This window comes from Entelurus aequoreus, linkage group LG13, assembly GCF_033978785.1.
Source record: "Entelurus aequoreus isolate RoL-2023_Sb linkage group LG13, RoL_Eaeq_v1.1, whole genome shotgun sequence".
Taxonomy (NCBI): domain Eukaryota; kingdom Metazoa; phylum Chordata; class Actinopteri; order Syngnathiformes; family Syngnathidae; genus Entelurus; species Entelurus aequoreus.
In genome coordinates, this window is record NC_084743.1 from 12,953,285 (window position 1) to 12,972,094 (window position 18,810).

General features: G+C 38.2%; 1 protein-coding gene across 1 annotated transcript in view; it reads left to right on the plus strand.

The window, feature by feature from the left end:
- LOC133663184 (GRIP and coiled-coil domain-containing protein 2) overlaps positions 1-18,810 on the plus strand; it is a 74,250-nt gene that overhangs the window by 22,334 nt on the left and 33,106 nt on the right. Inside the window, exons 11-13 of the mRNA XM_062067465.1 lie at positions 2,019-2,138; positions 13,733-13,897; positions 16,417-16,521. Coding sequence (XP_061923449.1) covers positions 2,019-2,138; positions 13,733-13,897; positions 16,417-16,521 — 390 coding nt within the window. The remainder of the gene's footprint in view (positions 1-2,018; positions 2,139-13,732; positions 13,898-16,416; positions 16,522-18,810) is intronic.

Genomic DNA, 18,810 nt, shown 5'->3' on the forward strand with positions numbered 1-18,810 from the left:
TTTTGGCCTGTACTGTATATATATATATATATTATAAGAATAACAATTATATCATTACTTATGTATTTAATTATTAATAAAATAATACTTAATTATTTAAATTCAATAAATCAGTTTTGTATCAGATTAATCACACATTTGAATTTAGATTAATCATCAATAATCAAAGATTTATTTTTTTTTTTGCATCAATTAAATTAACGTAATAAAAAGTCCCATACTGTATTTGAACACAAATGCAATTTCATTGTCAGAATGTCTTACAGGAAATTAAAAACATTTTTTTTTTTACTAATTTATTTGCTCAAAACCTGGATAATAGTTGGATTTAAAATCCAGTCTGTTTATTTTGTGGTGACATTTGCCAGCGAGCACACCAGTCAGCGTCTCCTGACATATGCATTGATCTGACCACTCATGGTATGGTGACTAGCACCGCCTTTCAGTGAAGAAGCATATACAGTCTAAATAAATTGCATGATGAATACACTGATCATGTATACACGCAGATTAATATATAACGATGATGGAGGTTTTTGAATCTTTTTTTAGAGCGTTTAATAGAGCAATCAATTTTCATTGGCTCCTTTGTTAGCTGACTTTTGCTAAAGTTTATGTACACGTTAGAATTTGAGATGTCCGATAATAGCTTTTTTGCCGATATTCCGATATTGCCCAACTCTTGATTACCGATTCCGATATCAACCGATACCGATATGTACAGTCGTGGAATTAACACATTATTATGGCTAATTTGGTTGTGATGCCCCGCTGGATGCATTAAACAATGTAACAAGGTTTTCCACAATAAATCAACTCAAGTTATGGAAAAAAATGCCAACATGGCACTGCCATATTTATTATTGAAGTCACAAAGTGCTTTTTTTTTTCAACATGCCTCAAAACAGCAGCTTGGAATTTGGGACATGCTCTCCCTGAGAGAGCATGAGGAAGTTGAGGTGGGCGGTGTTGGTGTGTGTGTGGGGGGGGGGGTAGCGGGGGGGGTGTATATTGTAGCGTCCCGGAAGAGTTAGTGTTGCAAGGGGTTCTGGGTATTTGTTCTATTGTGTTTATGTTGTGTTACGGTGCGGATGTTCTCCCGAAATGTGTTTGTCATTCTTGTTTGGTGTGGGTTCACAGTGTGGCGCTTATTTGTAACAGTGTTAAAGTTGTTTATACGGCTACCCTCAGTGTGACCTGTATGGCTGTTGACCAAGTATGCCTTGCATCCACTTGTGGGTGTGAAAAGCCGTAGATATTATGTGACTGGGCCGGCACGCAAAGGCCGGCCCAGTCACATTTCGGGAGAATGGTTGCCCCGGGAGATTTTCGGGAGGGGCACTGAAATTCGGGAGTCTCCCGGGAAAACCGGGAGGGTTGGCAAGTATGACTGGGAGACGCAACTGCTCTGTACTTCTCCCTACGTCCGTGTACCACTCCGTACAGCGGTGTTTTACAAAGTCATACATTTTACTTTTTGAAACCGATGCCGATAATTTCCGATATTACATTTTAAAGCATTTATCGGCCATTATTATCGGACATCTCTAGTTAGAATGCATAAAAAAACACGTAAGGACTGTGAATGATACACAACATTCCAGAAAAGTGCAGATCCCCTTTAAGAAATGTCATATTTGTTGTATTATTAACCACACGAGTGAACTCCATTTTTTGGCAGCCCTGCTTTAAATTTGAGAATGAGTTTGAATACAATTATCGCTGTTTGCACAATGGAACAATATGTCAGCAGTTATATATCTGGGAGCCAAAAGGCTATTTCTTTCATCAATTACTTTACTAATTGGCAAGTTGAAGGCTCCTCCATCTGAAAGAGACCCTGTGAGTAATGTCACACCCAGCAGTTTCCATAAAACCCTGAATGCACCGGCCTCCCTTTAGTAGCAACAAAATCAGTCAGTCGCATCTAATGACGGTTGTGTCCCCGACGTAAATGAAGGTAATATCTGAGATGCATTGAGTCTTCCTTGGCTGAGCTGTGCGGCATGTGTGTGCAGAACCTCCAGATAGATTACGACAAGCAGAGCGAGCAACTGGATACGGAGAGGGAGAAGGCGGAGGCGGCAGAGAGACAGATCGCCGACCTGAGCAAACACCTGAACAGTGCCGTCACACAGGTAACACAACTACACTTGGAATCACTGTTACACACCACTTAAACAAACACACACATTACTTTTTGCCTCATTCCTGTGAGAATTCTGCATGTGACTGAAGTATTAAGGCATATTTTTACTGAGGGCCGCATTGCAACTATGGCTGCTTTTGCGTCAGACCAGTTCCAAGGGCAGGGCAGGGCCGGCCCGTGGCATAGGCCGTATAGGCAAATGGTAAGGGCGCCGTCCATCAGGGGGCGCCACGCCAGTGCCACAAATGTTGGAGAAAAAAAAAAAGAAAAAAAAAGGTTGGTACTATTATTTCTAAATACAAAAAATAATCCCACGTTAATTAAAATGCAAAGTAAAGCCTATTTAATAGAAATATTATTTGTTGCAACATTACGCCCCCCCCCTCCCCCCGCACGGTGCGCCCCCTCCCTTCCCGTATCATGACTTTTTTTGGACGTCACCACATCAAAAAATCAACACAAGATGTCAAAACGGCCAAAACTGTCAGGTGCCCAGGGAAGAGAAAAGAAGAGGAGGAGAAACGAGAAAAAGACAGAGGTAGCAGGTAGGCAACGTTAGCCTACATGAAATGATTTGTCTGTTACAGAATGTGATAGTAACCTGGCTTTTTAGCATTAAGCTAATGTTACATGATTCGGCAATTGCTAATCAATAAATAGCTAGTTCTGTTTTATCGTCGGGTTAATATTGTGGAGGGGGCTAAATTGTTATGGAATATAATAATGTAACGTTAGGTAATTACAGTACTCCCACCTTACATTCCTCAGGGACATTTGTATTAGATCTTTTAAGCAGGTGTTTTTTGTTTACATTGTTATTGCCTTCTGGTTAGCTAATATTTGCCCTGCAGGTAATAGTCACTTTTCCACCCCTTTATATATTAGGTATAGTTGTAAGCCTAGTTGTTAAAGTGCACATCATTAATGTTAATAAAGCAATATCACATGAGAGGGAATGCTGTTTTTTAATTTGAGCACTGCTGTGATTCGGTTAAAGATAATCATAACATAACATTCTCATATAATATGTTAATTTGCTTTCTTTAAGTAAAAAAAAAAGGTCAAAGACAAAGCTATTCAGTTTCTTGTGAGTATATACACTTCATTGCCGATGTGGGGGGGTGCCACCTAAAATCTTGCCTAGGGCGCCAGATTGGTTAGGGCCAGGCCTGTCCAAGGGAATCTAAGTTACTGGTCAATCCCAAGTTCTTTCGATGACATATATGCTGAGTAAGAAGGACCATCAAGACAGAATTGGAATATTTTCAAGTTTATTCCAAAGCTTTGGGAGATCAACTTAATCAATACATTCGTATCGGCTGCTCTAGTTGATCTGGCATTCCAAGGGAAAAACACACTCTTTTCACACAAAAGAAAGCGCCCCCCCCCCCTCAACACTGATAAGAAACCAATGGAGTGGGTTTCCACATTCCAAGGTTGAGACATAAAACAGACATCTGAAGACAAAGAGAGCCTGGTAGAAAACACCAAGGAAAAGTACTAGCTACTCTAAACATGGCTATGTAAAAAGAAAGAACTCTTAATCATATCTGCATCCTTTCCACACTCCCCTCAGAGGGCCACATGTGAATATGTATGAATATGAACGTAGAATGAATTTTGTTTTTGATTATTATATTTTTTACAGACAATATTCACACTCACACACTAGGGCCAATTTAGTGTTGCTAATCAACCTATCCCCAGGTGCATGTCAGATTGATGGATAGCTTGCTTTAAAATGGCACGTCAAGATGACAAGCACTTAGCTTAGTGTTTATGTTTGATAACCAACAAATACATGTCTGGAACTTCAGGTAATATTAAAGTGTAAAAAATATGCAAATGCATGTGCAACATTTTTATGTCAAAATTGAACATCAAATTATTTTAGCCAGAAAGTGCTTTTTTTATATCCGGCCTTTGGCAGGCCACATAAATTATGTGGTGGGCCACAATTAAATTATGTAGAGCAGTGTTTTTCAACCACTGTGCCGCGGCACACTAGTGTGCCGTGAGATACAGTCTGGTGTGCCGTGGGAGATTATGTAATTTCACCTATTTGGGTTAAAAATATTTTTTGCAAACCAGTAATTATAATCTGCAAAAGATGTGTTGTTGTTGAGTGTCGGTGCTGTCTAGAGCTCGGCAGAGTAACCGTGTAATACTCTTCCATATCAGTAGTTGGCAGCCGGTAGCTAATTGCTTTGTAGATGTCAGAAACAGCGGAAGGCAGTGTGCAGGTAAAAAGGTGTCTAATGCTTTAACCAAAAAAAAAAAAAAAAAGGTGAGTGCCCCTAAGAAAAGGCATTGAAGCTTAGGGAAGGCTATACAGATCGAAACTAAAAGTGAACTGGCTACAAAGTAAACAAAAACAGAATGCTGGACGACAGCAAAGACTTACTGTGGAGCAAAGACGGCGTCCACAATGTACATCCGAACATGACATGGCAATCAACAATGTCCCCACAAAGACGGATAAAAACAACTGAAATATTCTTGATTGCTAAAACAAAATAGATGCGGGAAATATCACTTAAAGGAAGACATGAAACTGCTACAGGAAAATATTTTTAAAAAAGAGAAAAAGCCACCAAAATAGGAGCGCAAGACAAGAACTAAAACACTACACACAGGAAAACAGCAAAAAACTCCAAATAAGTCAGGGTGTGATGTGACAGGTGGTGACAGTACACCTACTTTGAGACAAGAGCTATATTGATGCATGCTTGGCTATGGTTTAAAGTCATATCCAACAATTGCGACAACGACTTTTTACTGCCAACGGAGTTTTGTTTTTCAATGATTTCTGCTGGCGGTGTGCCTCTGGATTTTTTCAACGCAAAAAATGTGCCTTGGCTCAAAAAAGGTTGAAAAACACTGATGTAGAAGACCAGGTTAAAATGAAGTGACGGGCCACATTGAAATCATGGTACGGACTAGGGCTGCAACAACTAATCGATTAAATCGATTAAAATCGATTATTAAAATAGTTGCCGATTAATTTAGTCATCGATTCGTTGGATATATGCTATGGGTATGCACAGAGTTTTTTATTTATTTATTTATTTTAATAAACCTTTATTTATAAACTGCAACATTTACAAACAGCTGAGAAACAATAATCAAAATAAGTATGGTGCCAGTATGCTGTTTTTTTTTCAATAAAATACTGGATAGGATAGATATGTAGTTTGTCTCTTTTATCCGATTATTAATCGAAATAATAATCGACAGATTAATCGATTATCAAATTAATCGTTAGTTGCAGCCCTAGTACGGACCACTTAAATTGATGTGGCGGGACACAATAAAATGGGGTGCCACGTTAAAATGATGGTACAGCCACTTAAATCGAAGGAGTGGTTCATCATAAAGTTGTGTGGCTGGCCACAATTAAATGATATGGTGGACAACAATTGTAAATAATGTAAATAATTCAATGTATATACTCTGATGATTATCTTGTGTGATGACTGTATTATGAAAATAGTATATAACTGTATCATGAATCCATTTAAGTGGACCCCAAGTTGAAAAACTTATTGGGGTGTTACCATTTAGTGGTCAATTGTACGGAATATGTACTTCACTGTGCAATCTACTAATAAAAGTTTCAATCAGTCAATGAAAAACATAAAATGATGTGGCATGTCAATTTAAAATGATGTGGAGGGCCACTTTAATAGATGACCACGTTAAATTATGTAAGAGGCCACATCAGAATTATGTGGCGTGCCATGTTAAAATTATGGTACGGGCCACTTAAATTGTAGTGGCAATCCATTATAAAAAATTGTTGTGGGCCATAACAATATGATATGGTGGACCACATAAAATGACGTGGTGGGCCATCACTCCAAATGACTTTGTTCCAGAAGTTTTGAGGCTTGTCTCTGTGCTGTGTGGCGTAATGTAAGCGGGATACTTTGTGACATTTGCGCAGAAATGGCTTTCTTCTGGCGACTCGACCATGCAGCCCATTTTTCTTCAAGTGCCTCCTTATTGTGCATCTTGAAACAGCCACACCACAATTTTTCAGAGAGTCCACTATTTCAGCTGAAGTTATTTGTGGATTTTTCTTTGCATCTCGAGCAATTTTCCTGGCAGTTGTGGCTGAAATCTTTGCTGGTCTACCTGAATCCCTCATTTTCCACTTCTTAATCAGCGTTTGAACACTGCTGATTGGCATTCTCAATTCCTTGGATATCTTTTTATACCCCTTTCCTGTTTTATGCCGTTCAATTACCTTTTCTCGCAGATCCTTTGACAATTATTTTGCCTTCCCCATGACTCAGAATCCAGAAACATCCGTGCAGCACTGCAGGGACGTGCACATGATTATAGAGGGGCAGGGGCTCAAAGTCAGAAAAGGGCAGGACATTTTTTTTTGGTCCTTTACACAATATGGAAATTAATGTAAAATTAAATTTGCTAATAGGAAGCTAACTACTTAGCTGTGTGTCCTTTGTAGGTAAAAGTGATTGCCATTTCTTTTGTGTCAACAAATTATTGTCATAATGAGTTAATTCACATTATCATAGGCTTGGAAGACATGAAAAGCAACAAAACACTGGTTTATTATTAGGCTATTTATTGTTAAAGATAAGCACTTTAATATTGAACATTGAACAGTGCAACATGAACTCTGAAAAAAAATACAAAAATAAATACCCAAATGGAAAAAACTTAAATGTGAAAATCTGTCCTTCTTCCCTCAAAGGCCTACTGAAAGGAATTTTTTTTATGTAAACGGGGATAGCAGATCTATTCTATGTGTCATACTTGATCATTTCGCGATATTGCCATATTTTTGCTGAAAGGGTTTAGTATAGAACAACGACGATAAAGATTGCAACTTTTGGTATCTGATAAAAAAAAAGGCTTGCCCCTACCGGAAGTAGCGTGACGTAGTCAGTTGAACATATACGCAAAGTTCCCTATTGTTTACAATGATGGCCGCATGAAGTGAGAGAGATTCGGACCGAGAAAGCGACAATTTCCCCATTAATTTGAGCGAGGATGAAAGATTTGTGGATGAGTAAAGTGCAAGTGAAGGACTAGTGGGGAGTTGAAGCTATTCAGATAGGGAAGATGCTGTGAGAGCCGGGGGTGACCTGATATTCAGCTGGGAATGACTACAACAGTAAATAAACACAAGACATATATATACTCTATTAGCCACAACACAACCAGGCTTATATTTAATATGCCACAAATTAATCCTGCATAATAACACCTGCGTGTTTGTTATGCTAGCTCCTAGCTCCTCTGCTAGCTCCTAGCTCCATAGAACACGCCAATACAATTCAAACACCTGATCAACACACACAATCACTCAGCCCAAAAGACCGTTCACCTAACCCAAGGTTCATAAAGCTTATATATTTTTAAAAAGTTACGTACGTGACGCGCACGTACGGTACGGTACGTGTTATGCTAGCTCCTAGCTCCTCTGCTAGCTCCTAGCTCCATAGAACACGCCAATACAATTCAAACACCTGATCAACACACACAATCACTCAGCCCAAAAGACCGTTCACCTAACCCAAGGTTCATAAAGCTTATATATTTTTAAAAAGTTACGTACATACGCAAAAAAAAGTTGCGCACATACGGTCAAGCGATCAAATGTTTAGAAGCCAAAGCTGCATACTCACAGTAGCACGTCTGCGTCTTTGTCATCCAAATCAAAGTAATACTGGTAAGAGTCTGTGTTGTCCCAGTTCTCTACAGGCGTCTGTGTATCCAAGTCAAAAGTCCTCCTGGTTAGAGTCTCTGTTATCCGAGTTCTTCCATCTTGACTGCATCTTTCGGGAATGTAAACAAAGAAGCGCCGGCTGTGTACTGTTGTGGCTGACTACGTTCGAAAAATACGTCCATTTCGCACCGACAACTTTCTTCTTTGCTTGCTCGGCTTCCTTCTCCATAATGCAATGAACATGATTGAAACAGATTCACGAACACAGATGTCCAGAATACTGTGGAATTATGAAATGAAAACAGCTTTTTCGTATTGGCTTCAATGTGGAAGGCATACCCGTGTTCGCCGGTCTACGTCACGCGCATACGTCATCCTCAGAGGCGTTTCGAACCGGAAGTTTAGCGGCAAATTTAAAATGTCACTTTATTAGTTAACCCGGCCGTATTGGCATGTGTTATAATGTTAAGATTTCATCATTGATATATAAACTATCAGACTGCGTGGTCGGTAGTAGTGGGTTTCAGTAGGCCTTTAACTTGATGAAAACACCATGAAGTTGTAACTTATGGTCTTTCTCACTTAATGCTCAGACTAAACAACTGAAACGCAATACAGGGCCAAAAATATGGACCAGGGGCCAGTAGAGGGCTGTAGGATGGAGGCCACCCATACCCAAATATGCTCCTCAATGTAAATTCAGGACTTCCATGAAATGCTGTGAAATCATCAATTTTAGCCATGCATTAAGAGGTCTGCTACCCTTAGCTGCTTCCTGGCGCTCCTTCTCCTTCCTTTTCTGTATCCTTTCTTTTTTTGGCATTGTGCTGCAGGCATAATCAACATGAATCAAGTTTAAATACAGATGGTAATATTCCTAACAGATAACTTACATCTTATATCCCCAGAATGCTGAAATTATTATTATTATTAATAATAATATTAATAATAATAATTATTATTATTATAATTATTATTGTTATTATTATCATTATTATTATTATTATTTTGTTAACCCACACAGTAATAGCAAAGTCACAATAAACTTTATATCTAAACCTCTACTGTGAGAGAAATGTGATCCGCCGTAAACACAGTGCATTTTATTTTGAAAATTAACCCGGTGTTTTATTTTGTATTTTGTACACTACTTCCTGTCCCGCACGATCCGCTCTGCTCTGTGCGGAATCGATGTGCCGTGCTCAATTGATGCGCCGTGCTCCGACGTCCGGCAAAAACAGAAGCTGACACATTGAATAATACAGCGTTTTTCTGAAATATTACCCATATTAGATGCTGAATAAAGGGACGGCGACTAGACCATAACATGACTCACAGGTTCAAGTTGCTCCACTGTCACGTCTCCGGCTCAGGGGCGCAGTTGGCTCTCTCTCCTCTCACTTACTCACTCACTCACCCTCTCTCTCTCTCTCTGGCAAAAGCGGCAGGCTCAAACAACCCCGTATTACAAGAAAACGTGGAGGTTTTTTTTTTTTTTTTTACATCCCTGACAGGAATTTATTAGTGTTGTTTAAAGAAAAAAAACACACACACACAGGCAGAGGGCACTTTTTAAGACAAGGCAAAAAAGGGCAGGGGCTCAAGCACCCATAGGGCCCTATGTGTGCACGTGCCTGCAGCACTGGATGAAAGATGCAATGGTCCGTCAGAATCCCAGAAACTCACTGACCTTTTATACACACACATTAATTACAAACAAACATGTCACAGGTGAGGATTGGAACCTTGATTAGCCATTCAAACCTGTTTGTGTCAACTTTTGTGCATGTTATCAGATCAAAGTCACTGGGGTATGTCAACTTTTGATCAGGGTCATTTGGGTACTTTCTTTTGTCATTTTGATTTAAAAAGAGTAAACACAGTTGTTTGCCAATAAATAGCTTCACACAACCATTAAGCATGAGTGGAGGAAAGGTTTTTGTGCTATCATTTATATTCTCTGAAGAATGGCCAAGAAATCATAAATTCTCCCAGGGTATGTAAACTTATGAGCACAACTGTATAATACTGTATCATCTGTTTCCCCTTTGAACTGAGGTCATTCTTCATTCAGGCTTTAAGTGAGGGAGCCAGTAAATGTAAAGCGTGCGTCTAACACACCTCCAATACACCTGGTGTTCATCTGCTTTAGGGTGACTGTCACGTCACACTCCACAGCGCAGCAGCCACAAATGGCCTATCAGACTTGAATGGCTGAGGCCCAGGAGGAATGAGGTTTATATAGACTCCTCTCCCCAGACACCATAACTGTCTCTTTCCAATGAGAGAAGCCCAGGCAGCCAAATGGAGCACGACTTCCATCTGCTGCGCAAAGGAAGAGTTTTGTCCTCGCGCACGCTCATCGCTCTCGGCGGGTAGAAGGCAGACAGGAAGCCAGTCTGGGAATTTAGAGTACATCTGGACGTCTCTGTTTACCAACCTGACTTTCACTTGTTTGGCTGACAGATGATGAGAAGACGGCAGAGGGAGCCAACAGAGCCTGGCGCTGTCAGATTTGCATCAACGATTTTCAAATCTTGTCGTGTACACTGAGAATATTTGCCCTCGTTTGCATTTTCCACTGGAAGCATTCAATTTGGGTTTTTTTTTCAGCGTTTAGATCAGTGCGGCCCGTAGCTACTTTTTTAACCTCCCGCGGCACATTCTAAAAATGCTATTCCAAATCAACAAAAACATAGAAAAGTGGAATTAAAGGGTATAGAGGTGAAATGTAAAAGGAACAAGTTGCAATGTTGACTCTAATAACACAAAGCTGCCATGCAGGCAACTACACTGCAAAAACTGAAATCTAAGTAAGATGAAATATCTCAAATAAGGGTGATATTTGCTTATTTTCTGTCTGATAAGATCATTCTTCTCACTAAGCAGATTTTATGTTAGTATTTTACTTGTTTTAAGGGGTTTGCTCCTAAATGATCTCAGTAAGATATTACAGCTTGTTGCTGAGATTTGATGAGCTATATTGAGTAAAACATGCTTGAAACTAGAATATCAACTGTTGCAAAGCTGTGTCATCAACACTCACAAGTATAAAACTACTTTTTTAAAGTCATCATTTCTTATTTCAAGCATGAAAAAAAAAAAATCATGACTTTGACAAAATTGTGTCTCGTAATTAAAACAGATGACAGCAAAATGGACGTTGCTGTTTTATTTTCAATGAAACAATAGAAAATAGGTACTCATATAGTAGTACAGTTGGCACAGTACAGTAAACTGACAGTTAATATTTAAACATTTCACATTTCTAACAATTTTGAACAGAAATAGTTCATGCACATTCAGATGAATTCTTCAAAATTACAATTAAACATTTTTTGGCCGGGGGCCGGGCTGTATATATATGTGCACTAATTGACTGAAAGAGCACGCACTTTGCGCAATGATGTCATGTTATCGATAAAAAAATTCATTTTTAGACAATATGATTTGCCTGAGCGGCTAGGAGACCCCGAGAGTAACAAGCGGTTGCCTTGTTGCCTTTCCATTAAGAACAATAGTATAGTATAAGTTTTCTGGTTTCAAGAAATGAAATGCCGAGCGCATATCATTATGTCAAGATAATGGCACTAGCATTTACTTATTTTAAGAATATTTTTCAACATATTGAGCAAAAAGGTCTTCATTTTTTTTCTACCAAGAAAAGTGCACTTGTTATTAGTAAAAATATACTTATTTTAAGGTATTTTTGGGTTCATTGAGGTTAGCTCATTTTACTTGATTTGGAAAGTCTTGACAAGCCGAATTTTCTTGTTCTATTGGCAGATAATTTTGCTTAGTTCAAATAAAATACCCCTTATTTTCTAATTGTTTTTGAACACTGACTTTTTGCAGTGCAGGGCTGTCAAAAAATACATAGATTTTCCGATTAATGGCGATTCCTTTTTGTAACAATTCTTAATCGATCCAAAACAAGCAAAAATCAATTAATTATTTTTCCCAATCCATCCTGTCCAGCCACTCAGGCAAATCATATCATATTGTATATTATATATATTGTTTATTATATTATATATATATTGTTGTTGTAGATCTCACACTGCAAAAAGTCCCAAAAAATATGTATATATATATATTTTTTCTTTGTCATAAAGAAATACAATCATGTGTGCTTACGGACTGTATCCCTGCAGACTGTATTGATTCATATTGATATATAATGTATATATTGTGTTTTTTATGTTGATTTAATTTTTTTTTTTTAAACAAACGGCGGGGGGGGGGTTAGTAAAATTAAAAAAAATGTTTTTTTTTGTTATTGTTTTTTTTGGGTCATAAAGAAATACAATCATGTGTGCTTACAGACTGTATCCCTGCAGACTGTATTGATTTATATTGATATATAATGTATATATTGTGTTTTTTATGTTGATTTAATTTTTTTTTTTTTAAACGGCGAGGGGGGGGGTTAGTTAAAAAAAAAAAAAAAAGTTGTATTTATTTATTTATTTTTTTGGTCATAAAGGAATACAATCATGTGTGCTTACGGACTGTATCCCTGCAGACTGTATTGATTTATATTGATATATAATGTATATTTTGTGTTTTTTATGTTGATTTAATTTTTTTTTAAAAAACAAACGGCGGGGGGGGGTTGGTAAAATTTAAAAAAATGTTTTTTTTTGTTTTTGTTTTTTTTGGGTCAAAGAAATACAATCATGTGTGCTAACGGACTGTATCCCTGCAGACTGTATTGATTTATATTGATATATAATGTATATATTGTGTTTTTTATGTTGATTTAATTTTTAAAAAAAAAAACGGCGAGGGGGGGTTAGTAAAAAAAAAAAAAAGTTTTATTTTATTTTTTATTTTTTTGGTCATAAAGAAATACAATCATGTGTGCTTACGGACTGTATCCCTGCAGACTGTATTGATTTATATTGATATATAATGTATATATTGTGTTTTTTATGTTGACTTAATTAAAAAAAATATTTTTATTTTTTTATTTTTTTTAATTTCTTTTGCGGCCGCGGCCCGGTACCAATCGGTCCACGGACCGGTACCGGGCCACGGCCCAGTGGTTGGGGACCACTGGTCTAGCGGCATAGAAACTGCATTGAAGTGCAGGTTGACAATAGTTTACATTTTAGCATTGTCAAGAAGATGGCGAATAGAAGGGTGTGGGGGTAGGAAGTCAGATGTCTGATGGGTGTTACGTTGATATTGCAGCAATGCAATGTCCAGAGCACAATTGTTGAGGTGGTGAAGAGTAAAGTAATAAGATGGTCGGGGGCAGCAAAGGGGCAGGCTGTTCATTTAGCAGTCTCACAGCCTGGGGATACAGACTGTGAGACATTCTGGTGGTCCTGGCGCGAATCCATCTATACCTCCTTCCAGAGGGTAGCAGGTTGAAGAGACCATGTGCTGGGTGGTATCTGTCCGTGAGGATGTTGTGTACTCGTTCGTTAAAAAGTCCAAAATCCAGTTGCAGAGGAAAGTATTCAAACGAAGGTTGTGAAGCTTAGATCTGAGTCTGTTTGGCCTTATTGTGTTAAATGCCGAGCTGAAATCGACAAAGAGCAGTCTTGCACATTTGTTCCTAAGCTCAAGACGTTCCAAGAGTCTATGGAGTCTATTGTCGTCCTCATCCTTAAACGCATCTGCGTTTGTGATTGGCCATGAAAGACATTAATCTGCATTGACAATCAGGTATGTTTTCATGAAAAAAGTCTGATAGTAAGCGGTGCCCGATCAATTAGCATAACCACACATTTATACCAAATATTAATTTGCAGGCCAAAAATAGGTAAGAATACGAAAGTATGGATTTCAATCCTTGTAATAACACAGTAAAACATTTTAAAATAACTACCACATAACAGTGACAATAATCTGGAATAATTACTGCTTCTCAGGCGCAGTTGCTCAGCAGAGAGAAGGAGGACTTGCTGGCTGCCATGGAGACCTCCAGGAGCTCGATGGTGCAAATAGAAACCCAGAACCAGGAGCTGCAAAAACACTCCGCCAGTCTGGATCGAGATATTGTGGCTGAGAGAGCAATGAAGGAACAGAAGATGAAGGTAGAGACTAAAGATAAGATTTATGTCCCTCCGTTGTCTTTATTAGGACTGGTTGCCTTGGTTCAATAGAGTTTTTAAATAATCAATATTGTTTTGTAGGATTAAAAACGGTATTTATTTACAAAAATGAGTTGCAGTATATTGCATCGGTCAGTAAAGCCTGGTACCACTTGCCAAGTTCTAGGTTAAAAATTACATTTCACCAAACATCCACTGAGCCATCCATTACCTAAACTGCTTGTCCTCACATGTAAACACTTACATAGAGTACAGTACACAGAAGTACACATTGTCTCATTCAGTGGCATAAGAAAGCTTGTGCAAATGTTGACGTGCTGGGTCTTCATTTTAATTTTCCAAATGTGCTGTAGGGTTATTCCAATAAAAACGATCTAGTGTGCTTTTTAAGAGGAGTCTGTGGTCGATAAAGTAGCTTGCAGTGCTATACTTTTATGGAGCCAGAGACAATCCGCCAACAATACTCCATTTAAATCTCGGGACCTGAATATTAACCAAGTATTGGCAAGAATGTTATTATAAGCTGTAATGATCACAGAGAGATAACTACCTTATGCTGCTATATTGACATATTGAGCTGCTGCATCGCCTCTGAGTTGCTGAAAGTTAATTCTAGATTATAAATCATGCCTCTCACCTGGATAGTCAAAGGTTGTGGACACAAACATTGACGTTGGTCAACTTTGACTTACCACTTATACCCAGGATTGGCCAGAAAGACAAGAACATCTTTTTTTAACACCTTTGTAAGGATTATGATTGATTCTTCATCTAAACGGAATATATAAATATCCCATCAGTCGGCATCCCAGTGCAATCGTACAGCAAGTGATTGTTTTATTATGTTGACTGTTTGTATATCTCAGGGGTCACCAACCTTTTTGAAACCAAGAGCTACTTCTTGGGTAGTGATTAATGCGAAGGGCTACCAGTTTGATACACACTTAAATAAATTGCCAGAAATAGCCAATTTGCTCAATTTACCTTTAACTCTATGTTATTATTAATAATTAATGATATTTACACTTAATTGAACAGTTTAAAAGAGGAGAAAACACGAAAAAAATGACAATTAAATTTTGAAACATAGTTTATCTTCAATTTCGACTCTATAAAATTCAATATTCAACCGAAAAAAAGAACAGAAAAACTAGCTAATTTGAATCTTTTTGAAAAAATTAAAAAAAGAATTTATGGAACATCAATAGTAATTTTTCCTGATTAAGATTAATTTTAGAATTTTGATGACATGTTTTAAATAGGTTAAAATCCAATCTGCACTTTGTTAGAATATATAACAAATTGGACCAAGCTATACTTCTAACAAAGACAAATCATTATTTCTTCTAGATTTTCCAGAACAAAATTTTTAAAAGAAATTAAAAAGACTTTGAAATAAGATTTAAATTTGATTCTACAGATTTTCTAGATTTGCCAGAATATTTTTTTTGAATTTTAATCATAAGTTTGAAGAAATATTTCACAAATATTCTTCGTCGAAAAAACAGAATCTAAAATGAAGAATTAAATCAAAATTTATTTATTATTCTTTACAATAAAAAAATTAATTTACTTGGACATTTATTTAAATTGTCAGGAAATAAGAGGAAGGAATTTAAAAGGTAAAAAAGGTATATGTGTTTAAAAATCCTAAAATCATTTTTAAGGTTGTATTTTTTCTCTAACATTGTCTTTCTGAAAGTTATAAGAAGCAAAGTAAAAAAATTAATGCATTTATTTAAACAAGTGAAGACCAAGTCTTTAAAATATTTTCTTGGATTTCAAATTCTATTTGAGTTTTGTCTCTCTTAGAATTAAAAATGTCAAGCAAAGCGAGACCAGCTTGCTAGTAAATAAATACAATTTAAAAAATAGAGGCAGCTCACTGGTAAGTGCTGCTATTTGAGCTATTTTTAGAACAGGCCAGCGGGCTACTCATCTGGTCCTTACGGGCTACCTGGTGCCCGCAGGCACCGCGTTGGTGACCCCTGGTATATCCTGTTTAGCACTTAGCAATACTGCTACATGCTGCTTAGTGTTTCACTAAAGCTGCATCTGTTTAGCACACAGCTTCTAAAACTTGTAGATCATCCTCCTTATATTCAGGCTCAAAAAATATAAATCTCTGGACCATCATTTGTCCAAAGTAGTCTTTGTTGTCTCTCATGAAGTCTGCCATGCTTAGTAGTGATAAAGCGAACGTTTGCTTAAAAAGGGCAAAATACGTAACTATGAATAATGTTACTAAATGACATATACTGTATACTTAAAACATTGATGGAGGTGTTTGGATGTTTTTAGAGCACTTAATGGGCAGAATAGAGTGACTCACAGTAACTATATTGTTAGTTGACTTTTGCTAGCATTTATTTTCATAAATCAGCCGCACCTTTTGTATAAGCCGCAAGGTTCAAAGAGTAGGAAAAAAGGAGTGGCTTTTTCGTCTGGAATTGACGGTGAGTGTATTGACTTAAAAAGATCCACATGCATTGTGTTTGTAGGACCTTTCATCGGCCGTGAAAGAAGTGGAGGAGCTGACAGGCCAGCTCAGCAAGCAGCAGCAGCAATGGCAGCGGACTAGCCAGGAGCTGGAGCATCTACGCAAGGTGCACGCCTTCACAAAAACACATTCCCCCTGCTTTTTTTTTTTTTCTTTAGACACGTGCGTCTCTGAGGAGTTCTCCAGTCAAGCGCTGAGACCGCTGATGGCCGCCCTGCAGCGATCAGCAGTAGCTCTTAGAAGGATTGTAGCCCAAAGCAAAGGAACTGCTACTGCGTTTCCATTAGCCCAGACGTTGACAGGACAGTTGACACGAGGGCGGCCGGGAGGTCTGACTTTTCCAGTGTGCACTCATTGTTAGTGCTGTCTGGCCTTTTCATGCTCAACGTCATTAGTGGAGATCCACCGATTATTTGGCATTTTGAGCTATGTCGGTATCAGCCAGTGTGAAGCGACTGGGATGAGAATCAGCACCTCCAAGTCCGAGTCCATGGTTCTCGCCCGGGAAAGGGTGGAGTGCCGTCTCCAGGTTGGGTAGGAGACCTTGCCCCAAGTGGAGGAGTTCAAGTACTTGGGACTAGGGGTGTAACGGTGCACAAAAATTTCGGTTCGGTACGTACCTCGGTTTGGAGGTCACGGTTCGGTTCATTTTCGGTACAGTAAGAAAACAACAAAATATACATTTTTGGGTTATTTATTTACCAAATTTGCAAAATCTTCCACCAAAAATATTTTTCTTAGTGGAATATTTGATGTGAAGTAATCGGAACCTTGGATAGGTCAATAATTCATAATGACATTGATTTTGATTCAATATTATGTTTTGAGCAATGACAGTTTGAAAGAAAAAAAAACAGCTCTGTTTTATTAGTCAACATTGCAACTTTTTCTAAATTACATTTAACCTTTAAGCTTTTTTATTTCACTTTTGTTATGTTTTTGTTTATTTTTGATAGTATTTTTAGAATGTGCCGTGGGCCTTTAAAACATTAGCTGTGGGCCGCAAATGGCCTCCGGGGCACACTTTTGACACCCCTGCTATAGATAATAAAAAATTAAAATCTGATAAATCTATGGATAAAAAGCAGAGCCTGGCGACGCATGCGCGTTTATCATAACTCTCTCGCTCTCTCTCTCTGTCTCTGCCCCTCCCTCACCAATGCTGCTGCGCACACAATTCGTTTTGTTTTTAACCCCTTCTTAACCCTGAACGTACATTGAGAATACACGCAACCCTAACTCAAAATGCCGGACATTTGAGGCATTTAAGAAACTCCGCCCTGACAGCTCCGCAAAAGAGGACATGTCCGGTGAAAAGAGGACTTATGGTCAGTCTATCGTAGCCCGTTAGCTGCTAGCATGCCATGTGTTGTGCCTCGGTGTGCATTGTTTACACAACGTGTGTTACGCTACTTAATATGTCCGTGTGGAAACTCGTTCGGTACACCTCCGAACCGAACCGACACCCCTGTATCGAAACGGTTCAATACAAATACACGTACAGTTACACCCCTACCTCGGAGTCTTGTTCACGAGTGAGGGAAGAGTGGATCGGTGCGGCGTCTTCAGTAATGCGGACGCTGTATCGATCCGTTGTGGTGAAGAAGGAGCTGAGCCGGAAGGCAAAGCTCTCAATTTACCGGTCGATCTACGTTCCCATCCTCACCTATGGTCATGAGCTTTGGGTTATGACCGAAAGGATAAGATCACGGGTACAAGCGGCCGAAATTATTTTCCTCCGCTGGGTGGCGGGGCTCTCTCTTAGAGATAGTGTGAGAAGCTCTGTCATCCGGGAGGAATTCTAGAGTAAAGCCGCTGTTCCTCCACATTGAGAGGAGCCAGATGAGGTGGTTCATGCATCTGCTCAGGATGCCACCCGAACGCCTCCCTACACTGCAAAAATTCAGTGTTCAAAAACAAGAAAAAAAATACAAAAATTAGGGGTATTTTATTTGAACTAAGCAAAATTATCTGCCAATAGAACAAAGAAAATTCGGCTTGTCAAGACTTTCCAAAACAAGTAAAGTTAGCTAACCTCAATGAACTCAAAAATACCTTAAAATAAGTATATTCTCACTAATAATAACAACTGTACTACTATATGAGTACGTATTTTCTATTGTTGCATTGAAAATAAAACAGCAAAAGTCCATTTGGCTGTCATCTGTTTTAATTATGAGACACAATTGTGTCAAAGTCATGATTTTTTTTTTCATGCTTGAAATAAGAAATGATTACTTTAAAAAAGTAGTTTTATACTTGTGAGTGTTGATGACACAGCTTTGCAACACTTGATATTCTAGTTTCAAGCATGTTTTACTCAATATAGCTCATCAAATCTCAGCAACAAGCTGTAATATCTTACTGAGATCATTTAGGACCAAAACATTTAAAA